The 13,247-nt window shown below is 32.7% G+C and overlaps 1 protein-coding gene across 2 annotated transcripts; it reads left to right on the top strand.

Annotated features, from left to right (window-relative positions):
* The first annotated feature begins 1,928 nt into the window (after positions 1–1,928).
* Positions 1,929–12,985, top strand: LOC127788412 (mitochondrial import inner membrane translocase subunit TIM10-like). Of its 2 annotated transcripts, XM_052316635.1 has the most exons (6): positions 1,929–2,025; positions 2,121–2,191; positions 2,283–2,335; positions 11,137–11,175; positions 11,477–11,546; positions 12,605–12,985. In XM_052316635.1, the coding sequence occupies exons 2-6, from the start codon at positions 2,150–2,152 to the stop codon at positions 12,653–12,655; spliced, it is 255 nt and encodes an 84-aa protein (XP_052172595.1). In that variant the 5' UTR covers positions 1,929–2,025; positions 2,121–2,149; the 3' UTR covers positions 12,656–12,985. The 2 variants fall into 2 exon arrangements, with proteins under 2 accessions (XP_052172595.1, XP_052172596.1); XM_052316636.1 differs by having other exon boundaries at positions 1,960–2,191.
* Positions 12,986–13,247: the final 262 nt, after the last annotated feature.

The following is a 13,247-nucleotide window of genomic DNA, read 5'->3' as shown; positions in this document are numbered from 1 at the left end:
TACAAGAAAAAGATTAGCGACATTATGCGCCACATCACGAACTTGATTGTTGGAGGGGTTTCCTCAAGTCATCATGAGGAATTTTGATCGGCATTTCAGAGCCAACTCAAGGATCCATGTTAGCATCCACATCAATCCAAGTCACCACAAATTGGGGACAATTTCAGAAGTCATCAGCTTGGTTTTTAGCATTCCATTTATTCGGGTAGTAGCTTAAACTTGTAAGATACAATGTTAATTTTTTCTCTTAGCTCTAGTTGTCTCACAATTACTCACAAACTTATTAGACGTTGCTATGGGTAGTTTTTTGTTTTATTGTTTTAGAATATATTAATTGGATAGGTTCACTTTATCTTGTTTTTTATAGTTTCTTAGAATTGTTAAATGATTATTTGTCACTTTTCCACATAAATCCTTGTCAAAATTCTAAATGTGTATCTCACTAAGTAAAATATATCAAACTTGTTTTTAATATAAATATGAGCAAAATGGCAAATACAAACTAAAATAAAGGAGTACAAAAGCATATTAGTAATCTTGATTTTGATTTTGTTTATACATGCCCAACTAGATTGGATTTATATATTTGGCGGTCTAATTCAAACTAGATTCAATATCAAACATACTTTAAAAAGTAAAATTAAAATCAAATTAAATTAGATAAAAACTCAAATCAAATTGAACTATATGCACCCCTAAATGTGAAAAATACCCGTGGCCAATAAAAGGGAAGGTAAATTAAATAGGTAAAAACTAAGATTAATTTAATTAGCATTACTCTCCCACTAAGATAAAGTATACCACTTTCCTATATGATGACGACTTTGTGCTTAACGTCAAAACTATTTAAACCACTTGGGTAACATTTGTTAATTAAGATATAGATTAATAAAATGTGGGATATGAAATATATTTCGAACAAAAGTATTTTTCATTGTATTTATTAAATTTTCTGAAAAGAAATCACATAACTTCTTATCTTGAACTTTTAAGATAAATTTATCGCTTCTCTTATTTCGAATAATTTATTTTGAATTTTACAGATAAGTTATTTTGATAAAATTTTATCTTACTCATTTTAACAAACACTACCTTAAAAAATAAAAAATAAAAACTATTTAAATCACCTTAACTTGGCAATAAACTTTTAAAAAAAGAAGTAATTTTTTAAATTAATTTTGCATACAACAATTAAAGTAAGAAAACGAGAAAACATTAAGACCTATTCACTTGTAGAAAATATTTTGTATTTTTTTAATTAAACATATCTTAACATTTTATATTTCAGAAAACAATAGTATTTATTTACAACATATTTAAAAAAAAACCATCTTTTTCGTATTCTCCAATTCATAGTACAAAATTAAAAAAAAAAATTGAAACTTGAGTTTTTTATTTTTTAATTGAATTTTCAATAATTCAATAGAAAATTGAAGTTTAAAAACTAAAAAATATTTTCCAAAATTCAATAAGCCCTAAATCCTTTCTCTCCTTTTTAAGCACACAAATATTAGAGTAACACCCTGTTTGGAATAAATGAATTTTACAAAATTTTGTGAAATTTATTTCTATTTTCAAATTTTTATGTTTGAAATGATAAAAAAAACGCCTTTGGATTTAATCCCATAGAATTGAACATAATAAACCAAATTCCACTAACATATATGGTATTTGCAAATAATTCTATAAATTAACAAACAAATTTTGTGAACAAAAAATACCCACAACTATTATTTTTCCATCTCTTTCTCACTTATTATGTCAATAATATTTTAGAAAAAAAAAAAACTTCAAATTCATAGTTAGAGAAACCCAACAAAAATACATAAAACAATATATTTTTAAATAATATACTTAAAAAATTAAAAGCCAAAAACTAAAAACTAAGACCAAACTGAAGATTGATAATTATCTAAAATGGGACCTTAAAAACTATTCAAATACAAGTTTGCTTCTGGTATCCATCTTTCGACCCAAACGCTGCCATTCGGACCGTGAACTCTAGGGTTTAAACAATTCCCCCAAGTGCGTTAAATCTTTAGCTCCAGATTTTTGGTTCTGCCTTCAGATTCTCCGCAGTTTTGGTTGTGTAACCTCTCTTTTTATTTTTTCGCATTCAGTCATTAGGCTCTCAGTTCCTTCAGATTTCATGGCTGGCAACAACCCCGCTTCTGCCATAGAAAAAGAGCAGGTGCTTGTATATATAAACAAATTATTGTGTGGCTGTTGTTTTCTTACTCTATGCATCGGCGGCTAAATTTTTTGGTATATTTTTTTTGTAGATCTTTGGACTGGCGGAGAAGGAGATGGAGTACCGAGTAGATTTGTTTAACAAGTACGCAGTTATTTTGCTGTTCCGTTTCAGTTGAATTAGCAATTTCTTACTAGATTTCGGGTTTATTCAAGCTTGATGTTATTGATGTGTGGTGATACTTTCTTCAAGGCTTACCACATGACATGTATTTTCAGAAAAGTGCCAATGTTATATATTTCCTTTTATTTTTCTTTTTTTTTGGGTTAAAAAATGTTATTCATTTTTTAAGGGAAAAAAAAATTATGCTACAGCATTTACTTCAATGTAAACCCTTTTCTAGCAAATCGGAAGGTCTGCTTTCTTGTTCGTTAATTATGCTTGCTTGTATCAGTGTCACATTATCTAAAGAAGAGCCTTGTGGAGAGTTGGGTATTCTTGAGCCTTTAAGCTTCCATGAAATCTGTATTTTGGCATTTGATGATATTTATGCTACAATTTGGGTTAGTTGTTTCGACAAGATGGTCATTTTCCAATAATTGGATTTTTCCATATTGTAGAATCTGTGTAGCCAGTCATTTTGGGGTGGTGGCAGTCCTCAGGAACCTAGGCAGTCCTTTTGCTCCTACTATTTGGAAGCATGTTATATGTGTTTGGGTGATTTTGTTAAACGCATTATTGTCCAGCGAGGAATGAGGTTAGAATCAATTTTTGATTGGATAATTGGTGTGGTCATGGGTTGCTGAGTGTTGTTCTGTTTACTTTATTCATATCGCTAAGGAAGAGTATTTGTTCGCATAAATTTTGTTTTGGAGGTCAAGGGCTCTTACCAGGTTGCCTTATTTGCTTGATGGTTACTTTTACTCATGGTGTTATTCATACGCAGATAATCTGAGCAAGGAAATGACATCTAATAGGTGATGTCTTTAAGGCATGGCAATTTGATTCAATATATAGATCTTTAACATTAATAGGATGGGTATGAGAATGCACCATTTGGGTATTGGGGCAAGTCATGGGTTTTGAGAAAATTCAATTTTAGTTCAGTTTGAGTTTATGTATAATCTATTTTCTCTTGACCCGACCCTTTGATATTTTACTCATGATACCATAATATCCTCTCATATCAATGAAAATCTGCTATGATGTTCATAGTCTCTTATTAGTGTTAAGGAACTCAACCCAAGTCCATACCACCTGTACACATTTAACTTAAAGGGAAGTTATTGTTCTAGTAGTAAAATTTAATTGGCTTAGCCAATACAATTTGGGGGAGGATTTTTATATTCAGATTGGGGGTGGGGTTGAGACAACTCTATCCCATGGTTGATATGTTGTCACCCTAGTTTATTTTCTGCAAGAATAACTGGTAACCAAGGGATTGTGTTTTGATTCATTGTCCAGTGGTGTTTTTACATTTGGGGATGGTTTTAACTCTTTTTTCTTTTTTTTTTGGTTGAGTAAGATATGATCATTTTTACTCTTTTTGGTAGAAAATGGATGATCCCATTTACATTTTTGGATTTTGGTCATCTTTGTAAAGGAGTTGCTTCTGCAAGAGGCAAAGATAGGCTTGGTGTATAACTCCTTTTGTTTGGTTTGATGTGTAATATTTGGAGAGAGAAAACTAGTAGAGCTTTAATAGGGTGTGAGGGATGGAATTTTTAAGTTAAATATAACCATTCTCTTTTCTCTTTCTTTCATGGCTTAGGGAGGATTCTTCGTTTTGTTCTTTCTCCTCTGTGGTCATAGAAATTACTCAGTTAACATCCTTAGCTTTTATGTTTGTGTAAAGATTCTCTTCTCCAAATATGACAAAATCAACCAATGGGTGCTAGTCTGGTCAGATTTTAAAAGTTCCTAATTTTTTATTCGACTGTTACAACTATTTGGTAGAATGATTTGGACTCGTTCTTACCATCTGACACAGTAATACCATGTTTGATATCTCACTTGATGTTGGATAAATTACTTCAGGCACAATTTTCTCCCACAAAAGTGGGATTACTGTAAACCACTTCCCCCAGGTATTATATAATCCCAGTTTGTGGGATTAATTTTTTGCGTTGTTTGGATGATTTTGCCCTGGATATAAAAAAGCCACCAACTCTCTCTTTTTAATCCTCTCTCTTCTATCTCTGCAAACCAGCTACTGTCCACTGCCCCCACTCCACTGTCCCCCACCATCTTGTCTAATTTCTTCTTCTTCTTCTTCTTCCTTGTTCTTCTCATTCTTCCGGGATCTGATTTCTTCCCTTTCTTTTCTTCTGTTCCAACGCTGCCATGTCTACTGCCGCTGCTGTCATTCACCTTCATTGTCACTTGCTGCCACCACCACCACCACCACTTCTTCTTCTGATTTGAATCCAGAAGATCTGGCTTTTGGCAATGAAATCAGATCTGGATTTTATCTTCTGCTTCTAATTTTTCTAGTGGCAATGAAATTAGATGGACCCACCAGATCACTGGGATGAGATGAATCCAGTGATCTGCTGGGTTCATAACATAGGTGATTTAACACCCCAGCAAATCGATGGAGTGTTGAATCATCCCCAACACACCCGGTCTCTGAAGCCATCACTGAATCTTTATTTTTAAAAAATTTTATATAGACAATATATTTATGTTTGTATATTATATATAGTATTTTTACAATGTTTTCATTAAGCATATATTTAGATATACATACTTTGGAATCAAAATATATTTTTTAGCAAATAAGATAAAATATATTTATGTAATTTGAAACTATTTTTTTGTAATATAATATATTTGGGCAAATTGGTCATTTGACATTAAATGACCCGTAATACCTCATTCATAATTTGACATACCAAACATGGAATAGTTAATACTTAAAAAGTAAGGTAATGCTAATCCTTGCCCTTAGGGCAATGGGCTTCAATAAATGCACCTTGTTTTTGACAAAGTGCATTGTTTTTAGTTCCAAAACAATTTTATTGGTTAATGATAAATGCATCATGTTTTACAACATTTTATCAACCAATAATCTGCATTTATTGAAGCTTAGCATTACCCTAAAAGTAATATCTTCTTACCAAATGCAGGACAGTTTTATCTAGTCCCATCATTATTTTATCCATCCTTAAATTTATCCTGTCACTAATTAATTCAGACTCCAAATGGGCCGTTAAGGATATAATTAACAAAATTAATCAATATTGCTTGCCAATTCAACTAACCAGAAATGGTGAAACACAGCTCAATACTACCAAGTTTTTCTCTCACTATGCAAGGTTGGCTACTTGGATTCTAGCTCACCTATTTATTATATATTCTATAAGGCTATTATATTTCATGTTATGCCTTTATTAGTTTTTTATCAAGTTTTTCTCTAGGTGTCTTTGACATTTTTGCTAAAAATATTTTTCATTCCATCCTCCCTCTTTACAGGTGCATTTATTGGTTGTTTTTATGGATGTTCGAACCATCTTAGTCGTTTCTTGTTCTTATTTTTTTTTTAATAGGTTTTCCTTAGCCTTATTACAAATAATATAATTTTTAGTTGTATCTTTTCTTGTTTTTTTTTTGGGTATAGCCACACATCCAATGCAACATCTTTGTCTTAATCATGCTCATATCTTGTACATGTTATTTATTAGTCAACGTTTGTGCCATACAACAGAGCTGGACTTACAGTAATTCAATAAAATTTCTCTTTTAGCTTTGAAAGGATTTTATAATTGCTTAAAATGGTAGAAGCACTTTTCTTCTTTTAACCATCTTGCTTTAATTTCGTGAGTAGTATTAATAATAATCTTTCTTTTTCAAACAATTGATACAAGATATCTAATTACTTTTTTGTCCCTTAAAATAACTTATCTTTAAATTTCATCTCTTTATCTTCACTTCTATGTTTACTAAACTTATACTCCATATATTCAATTATTGGCTTCCTCAACTTGAAGGCTTTAGATTATAAGATATCCCTCCATAATTGAAGTTTATTATTTACACCTTTCTTGTCCCATCTGTCAAGATAATGTCATTTGTAAATAACATACATTAAGGCAACTCTTCTTAAGTGTCTTTTGTGAGTTCATCCATCACTGAAACACATAAATAAAGCTCATTGTAGATCTTTGATATAATCCAATTATAATTAAAAAAAGTTTAAGCTTTTCTTTCACTCACAAGTCTTAACATATATTAGATATTTTGTAGTATATGTTTTTAATAATTTGTATATAAGTTAAACTCTCCTCTTCTCTAACATCATATGTGAAATCTTTTAATCTCTAGAAGCTTTAACAAGTAGATGGCTTTCATTGATGACCTATTAGACTGGAAACTAAATTGATTTTTGGATACCTTGGTTTCTCTAACTTCTGTTTAGTTATCTTCTCCCAAAGTTTTATAATATGGCTCCTTAACTTGATATCTATATACAACAACAGTCACAAGCCTTAATTCCACAAGCTATGGTTGACTAACTGAATTCTAGGCCTCTAGATCTCTACTATGTCCGCATCCTCTGTAAAATCATTATATATTGTCATGTTTAAGGGTTACCAAATTTTCCTTAATTTTCTGCTCCTTGTGCTACAAACTTTCTCCATTTTATCCACTCAACTGACAAGTATGTCTATCATTCTTCTTCTCACATGTATAAACTATCTTATTTGTGTCTCACAGATTTTATCTTTAGTAAGTTCTGCTCTAACCTTATTACATATGATCTTGTTTCCAGTTTTTTCTTTTACTTTTCTGCTTGCACATTCATTGTAATATTTTCATCTTAGTTACCTCATATATGAGCTTTGTTATATGGTACAGAATGTTGGGCAGTAAAACATCAATATGTGAAAAATGTGAGCATAATGGAGATGGCAATGTTATGATAGATATATGCGGCTATAGAAAAAAGATAAAATTATATATGAGATTATTGTAATAAGGTTTAAGTGGATCTTATTGAAGATAAGATGCTGTGAGACATGATTGAGATGGTTTGGTCATGTGAGAAGAAGACTAATAGAGGTTAGTAGATTAAATGGAATAAGTCTTTACTCAAAAAAGGGGTAAAGAAGACTTAGTGGGAGACTATTAGATATGACAAGCATTATAAGGGCCTTCCAAAGTGAACATGGGTAGAAATGATTGGCTACCTAGATTTCATGTAGTTCTACCCACCCTATGAAGCACAAACACAGGTACAAGGACAATACACATGAGGACACGACATTTTTCAAAAAAGTAGGACACAACACAGCTAGGATACTTTAGTTAATATATTAAATTTTTATATTTCTAATGGCATAATAAATATTAAAACTATATTCTGAACTCATAAATTTGCATTTAAAATTGATAAATCTAATATAAAACAATATAATAAAAATAGAAATATTAAGAAAGTAAAATATTTTCACAAGACATCAAGTTAAGAGAACTCCAACAGTGCACACTGCACACAAGTATCATAAAAGAATCCAGCCAAATATATTATGTATCAAGTTATTATCAAGTATCATAAAATAATCCAGCCAAATCAATTTAATATATTATACACATACAGAAACCAAAGACTTTGCTACACACAAGGGACGGCTACGGTAGAAACTGAAAGGCCAAAAGTTGCTCAAAAAGTCCAGCTAGGTCTAGAATGCAGTCATTGCATCATTGCAATGTTGCCCGAAACCCACTCAAACGAAACTTATCCGACTCCTATGGCTACTTGCTGACGTTGCCATTTGTCATCGTCAACATTACAACCACCATTGTTGTCGGTCACTCACAGCCCACAGTCCAGAGGCTCCAGTTGTCTCATCTTCAAACCTTGCCCTTCACAATCTAGTCAAAAGTCACAGATAAAGGGGATAGAAGGGTGTAAAGGCTGGAAATTGAAGAATCGTGCAGTCTGAAAACTGAAGAGGCATGCAAAATCCAGGTTAGAAACAAAACAATCCTAAACGTTTGTCTCTTACGTATCCTCCGGGGGACACATTAAGGTATCCATTTTACAAATTGTAAAAACGTGTCAAACACACCACCTAGGTGTGCAAACACGTGTCGCCATGTTCGATACACTGGCGACGCCGGTATGACACCCTCCAAGCTGTGTCCGTGCTTCATAGAACCCACCTAATGGGATTAAGGTTTGACATGTTATTAGTTATGCTCATATATGTGCATGTTAGTACATAATTGCCTCACATTTTGAGCTATTTAACAAAGATTGTCTCAATGTTGTCCAATAAAACTCCCCTTTTCTAATCACATAAAATGCTAGATGCGCTTCTTGACTTTAATAATCCTGCCTTGATATCTACATAATTTGCATAATTTTGAGCATCTCTTTTGTTCTTGTAAATGGGTTGGGGTTTAAATGCTACTCCCATGCATTTTTATGCTTTTGTCAGGATATTATTTAGTATGTCTATTTTACCTTCATCTTTTTCATGGTTTGCATCACTTTTTCGGAATAAATATGTCTATAAGACATGTAATTTCTATTCTTTTCAAAATTATCAAAATATTCTAACATAATATTTGTTTTTTACATTTGTTGAATTATTTTTATATATTTTTTTACTTTAGTTTATTGACTACTCTCTTTTTTATTTTTAGTCAAAATATATATTTTTTGTTTTTTTTTGTTACAATATATATATATAGATAGATAGATAGATATATGAAAGTGAGCCTTGGTTACTCCATCATGACCCAGAGATTATGGGTTCTAAGTAATGGTAAGGTTACATATATTAACCTTCCCTAGAGCCTGCAATTTGGAAGTCTAATGCACGAGGTCCACTTTTTTATCATGTATACATGCAAACTTTTGTAGTAAGCTTTTTTCATTTTGATTTTTTTTTCTATAGCTCCTCAGTTCACTACATACATACATATACATATGTATGTATGTATGTATGTATATTTTGGTACTTTTTTGCCTGAACTCTCCTAAAACAATGTTTGCCATGTTTTGAGTAGCAATAGCTTTTCATCTTAGGAACCATACTATTTTGTTCTTTTGTTTCATTTTTTATTTTCATTTTTCCTTCTTCCATTTTTGGATATAGATGTCAAGGACCATAAGCCTACTGGTATAACTTTACATTTCTTACAAGTGTCAAAACATAAGCCTATGCTAAGGGGTTAGGCAATCTCTTTGGTATAACCTTATAATTCTTACAATATAAATAATTCTTTTACCTCATAAGAAGAAGTGAAGTCTATTTGGGTAAGCAAAAAGCCATTTTTATATGTGACCAGATATTTATCCTACTTCTTGAATATGGTAGTATGTTGACCACACATACTGTCACATAGTGGGGTTAAGCCTGTAGGCTTGTGTTTCTTGTTGTCTTGAATATGGTGTTAGTTATACAAAATTTAAGTCAACTTTTCCCTCATTACTCTTTGTTCCTTCTCTGTCACATGATTCACTTCCTATAATTATTTCCTTTCATCTAGCTATTGTAACAATTACTTTATATAAACACGCACATTAATTTTGCCTTTCTTTATATTCTTTCAAGTTGACTTGTAGCACATATATATTGATGATATTCAGTCTAGTCTTAACTACAGTAATTAATTCTTTCTCTCAACCTCTTTACATCCACCACATCTTCCTTTAAAATTTTATGTATATTAATTCTCATCCCGTTCTTCATACGATCTTTCTTTGAGTATTAAAGTTTATGTGCTGACTTATCTATTACCTCAGCTTTCTCACCAACTAATGTCGTCTCTTGGAGGCAAATAGGTGATTCTTCGCCGGATAATCACTTCCACCAATTCCATAAATTAACATATTTATATATGTTAATCTATTAGACCATCACCACCACAACCTTATTTTTGCACTCACTGCCTCTGCCTCCATTTTGAATCCCATAGTCTGTGACTAGTCAAATTTATGAACAAACTATTGTGTAAAAATAGCGGAGTTGATGAGTCCAGGACAAGATTCACCTCAAGTTCATATTGTAGATATATATAAATATATATATATATCCCCCTTGGTAAAATTCAATCCAAGTCTATGTAAATGTATATGGAGACATATGGGCTTGGTTTGACCAAGAGAGGGATGATCGATCCCTTTGACACTGTTCAATTAATGTGCAAAGATGGATTGGTTGGGTTGAGGCTTACGATGGAGGCAAGGATTGGATCAGTTTGACAATGGGGTTGTTTGGGGGTGGAAGAGAGAGCAAGAAAGGAGGTGGTGGCAGGGGTAATTGGGAAGGGAGGCTGTGTTGACAAGTGGTCTGATGCCACTGTTGGCCTTAGTGTTAATAGGTCATGATGGCATCCACATGTGGAAGTGCATGTGATGGCAGGAGTGGTATTGTGGTTGATCACAGGTGAGGTGGTGGCTTTTGGTGGCTGGATTTAGGTGGGTTGAATGAATTGGTAGTTGTGGCTTTTGGTGGTAGGAATGATGAGTTGGACCTTGGATGGTGGTGGCATGGGCAATGGAAGTTCATCTACTTTGAGATCATGGCTGAGTTTTATGTTTTGGAAGTAAATTAAGACACATTTGAGTTAAGTTCATGGGGTTGGTGAAGATGAAGCTGAGAGAATTTGATAAGGGTAAAATGGTAATTCCATATTTATCAACCCATTTAGCCAACAAAACTCTAACCAGGAAATCAAAGTGAATTTCAGAATAATGTGGTCATCATCTTGATTTTCATTAGGGAGATTAGTGTAAGTTTAAAAGAATACATGCATTAGCTTCTAACTAATTGTTATATTTCAGTTTTGTGGTCTTCCTGAACACTAGCTAGAAAAATAAAGTAGAAAAGTCCAAAAATTTTCTATATACATGTACTATATTTTACCTACTTTTGCAATTTATGCTGTTGCTTACATGTGGCAGTTTCTAATCATTTATTTGCTTGATTCAGGCTTACCCAGACATGTTTCAGCAAATGCATTGAGAACAAGTAGGTTTGTGTATCTTTCTGGTTTTATTTTTAATGCATGACATCAGTTTCTAATAAGTTGGTCTTCACCTGGTATTATGTATGCTGATAAAAGATGGAGCAATTTGATCATTTCTATATAACTCCTATTTTCTGGAGAAATGTTAAAATTAATACGGAAACTGGACCTTGAAGTAAAGTGAGTGGCTGAAGCATGCAGGTTTCTTCTTTTATGGTTGGCTAATAGAAAATTTAAAACTCTTGTTTTGATGCTATTAGTTTGGTAGAGATGATTCATAAAGTTTTGACTTTCCTGTTTCAGATACAAGGAATCTGAGTTGAACATGGGTGAAAATAGTTGCATCGATAGGTGCGTTTCAAAATATTGGCAGGTAAATGATCTGGTTTCTTGAAAAATTGCTGTTTTTGCATTTCCATTACTGCTTGAGCCACTCGTGCAAAAATTGGCCTTAAATAGCTATATAAAGACATATAGTATATACATTTTACACAACATTAGAAAATACTTTCTTTCTTTATTCTGTTTTCTTTCTTTCTTTCTTTCTTTACTTTTTTTTTTTTTTCTGTGGTTGTTTGTCAGACATCATATTAGAAATTTTGAAATCAAGTCTGTGGTTAGGTTTCTGTGGGAATTAGCTTGTTGAGTGGTTGGGCTTCATGCTATTTGCCAACTTTGATTGCAATGAATTATAGATTGGCAGTGCTTGAAAATTTGGAATGAATTTCCCAGTTGTAGGGAAAAATAAGAGTGGAGCACAACAGTTCTGAGTTGCTACAATCATCACTTCATCAGAGAAACTTGTTCCTTGTTTATAGTTAGTCCTTGATGCATATTTCAGCAGGCAGAAGGGCCTCGTGATGATTAGGTTTAGACCTTTATCCTTCTCGTTGTGTATGGTTGATTTTTTCTTTTCTCTTTTTCATTTCTTAGAGCGAGTCTTGATGGCAGCGGTAAGGTTGCTCCTTTGTGATTGAAGGTCACGTGTTTAGTTGTAGAAATAACTATCTTTGCAAAGCACAAAAGCGACCCTCTCCTAACCCTCACAAAATGGAAAGAATCATGCATAAGAACACTTTTATGGTTTCATTGCTATCTTTGGTATTAGAATTTTTCACTAGCATTCATTTATTTATATCCTATCCTTTTTTAAGTTGACTCTTTCTTTTTAGTAAAATATTAACTTACTATTTGACATTAATGATATTTTGGGTTGGTATTTATTTATATCAAATTAAGTACATGATCCTACTCTCATTTGACATTCCTTTCGAATCATCCCAAGCACCCTCTTTGATCCTACTCTCATGCGTCAGCCTTTTGTTATAAAAATAACTTTATTTTGTTAGGTTCTTCAGTTTACTTTTGTATATTTATATGATGATGCCTATATTTTGATGCGTTTATCTTCTTAACGCACGCAATTCGCAGGTGACTAACCTGGTCGGGCAGCTGCTGGGTTCCAATCGGCCTCCGATGTGAAGCAATTTGGCATATAAAGATATTGAACAGGACACACCACATCCACATGGTCTTGTCTTGTGGATGATGATGGACCTAATTACCCACATCCACATGGTCGAGTGGCACTATAGACAGCAAAATTCGGACATTCAAAAGTGATGGCTTTTACTTTTTTTGGCTCATGTCTTTATTATGCTGGCTGGATCTCTGCAAAACATTCCAAATTATCTGATTTCTGAGTAATTTTACTGCCTTTTTTGTGACAATGATGGTTAAGGTAGGACTTCTTGTCCTCGATTTGCGGGGAAAGAAAATTAGAATAAATCAATATCAAAATGTTTACTATAAGCAGGTGCGCTGTGGCTCGCTGGAAGTTATTTTAATAGAATCTTGCTCCTTTTACCTAAAGCTCCGGACCGAAATATGATCATATTAAGCTTGTATACATGATCTTATTTTCTATGTAGTTTGTATTTATATAATTCATATTAGGCATACCTCTACGTCTCCTGTCAAGCTATGACAAGAAAATAAAAATTACGACTGCTCGTGTGTAACCGACCTAGGAAACATGTGAGATTTGATTCCCTAGAATTTTCGCCAAATGAAA

This window comes from Diospyros lotus, chromosome 13 (assembly GCF_014633365.1).
Source record: "Diospyros lotus cultivar Yz01 chromosome 13, ASM1463336v1, whole genome shotgun sequence".
NCBI classification, from domain to species: Eukaryota; Viridiplantae; Streptophyta; class Magnoliopsida; order Ericales; family Ebenaceae; genus Diospyros; species Diospyros lotus.
The sequence above is the reverse complement of the archived record's forward strand: the minus strand, read 5'-3'. Positions and strand labels throughout refer to the sequence as shown.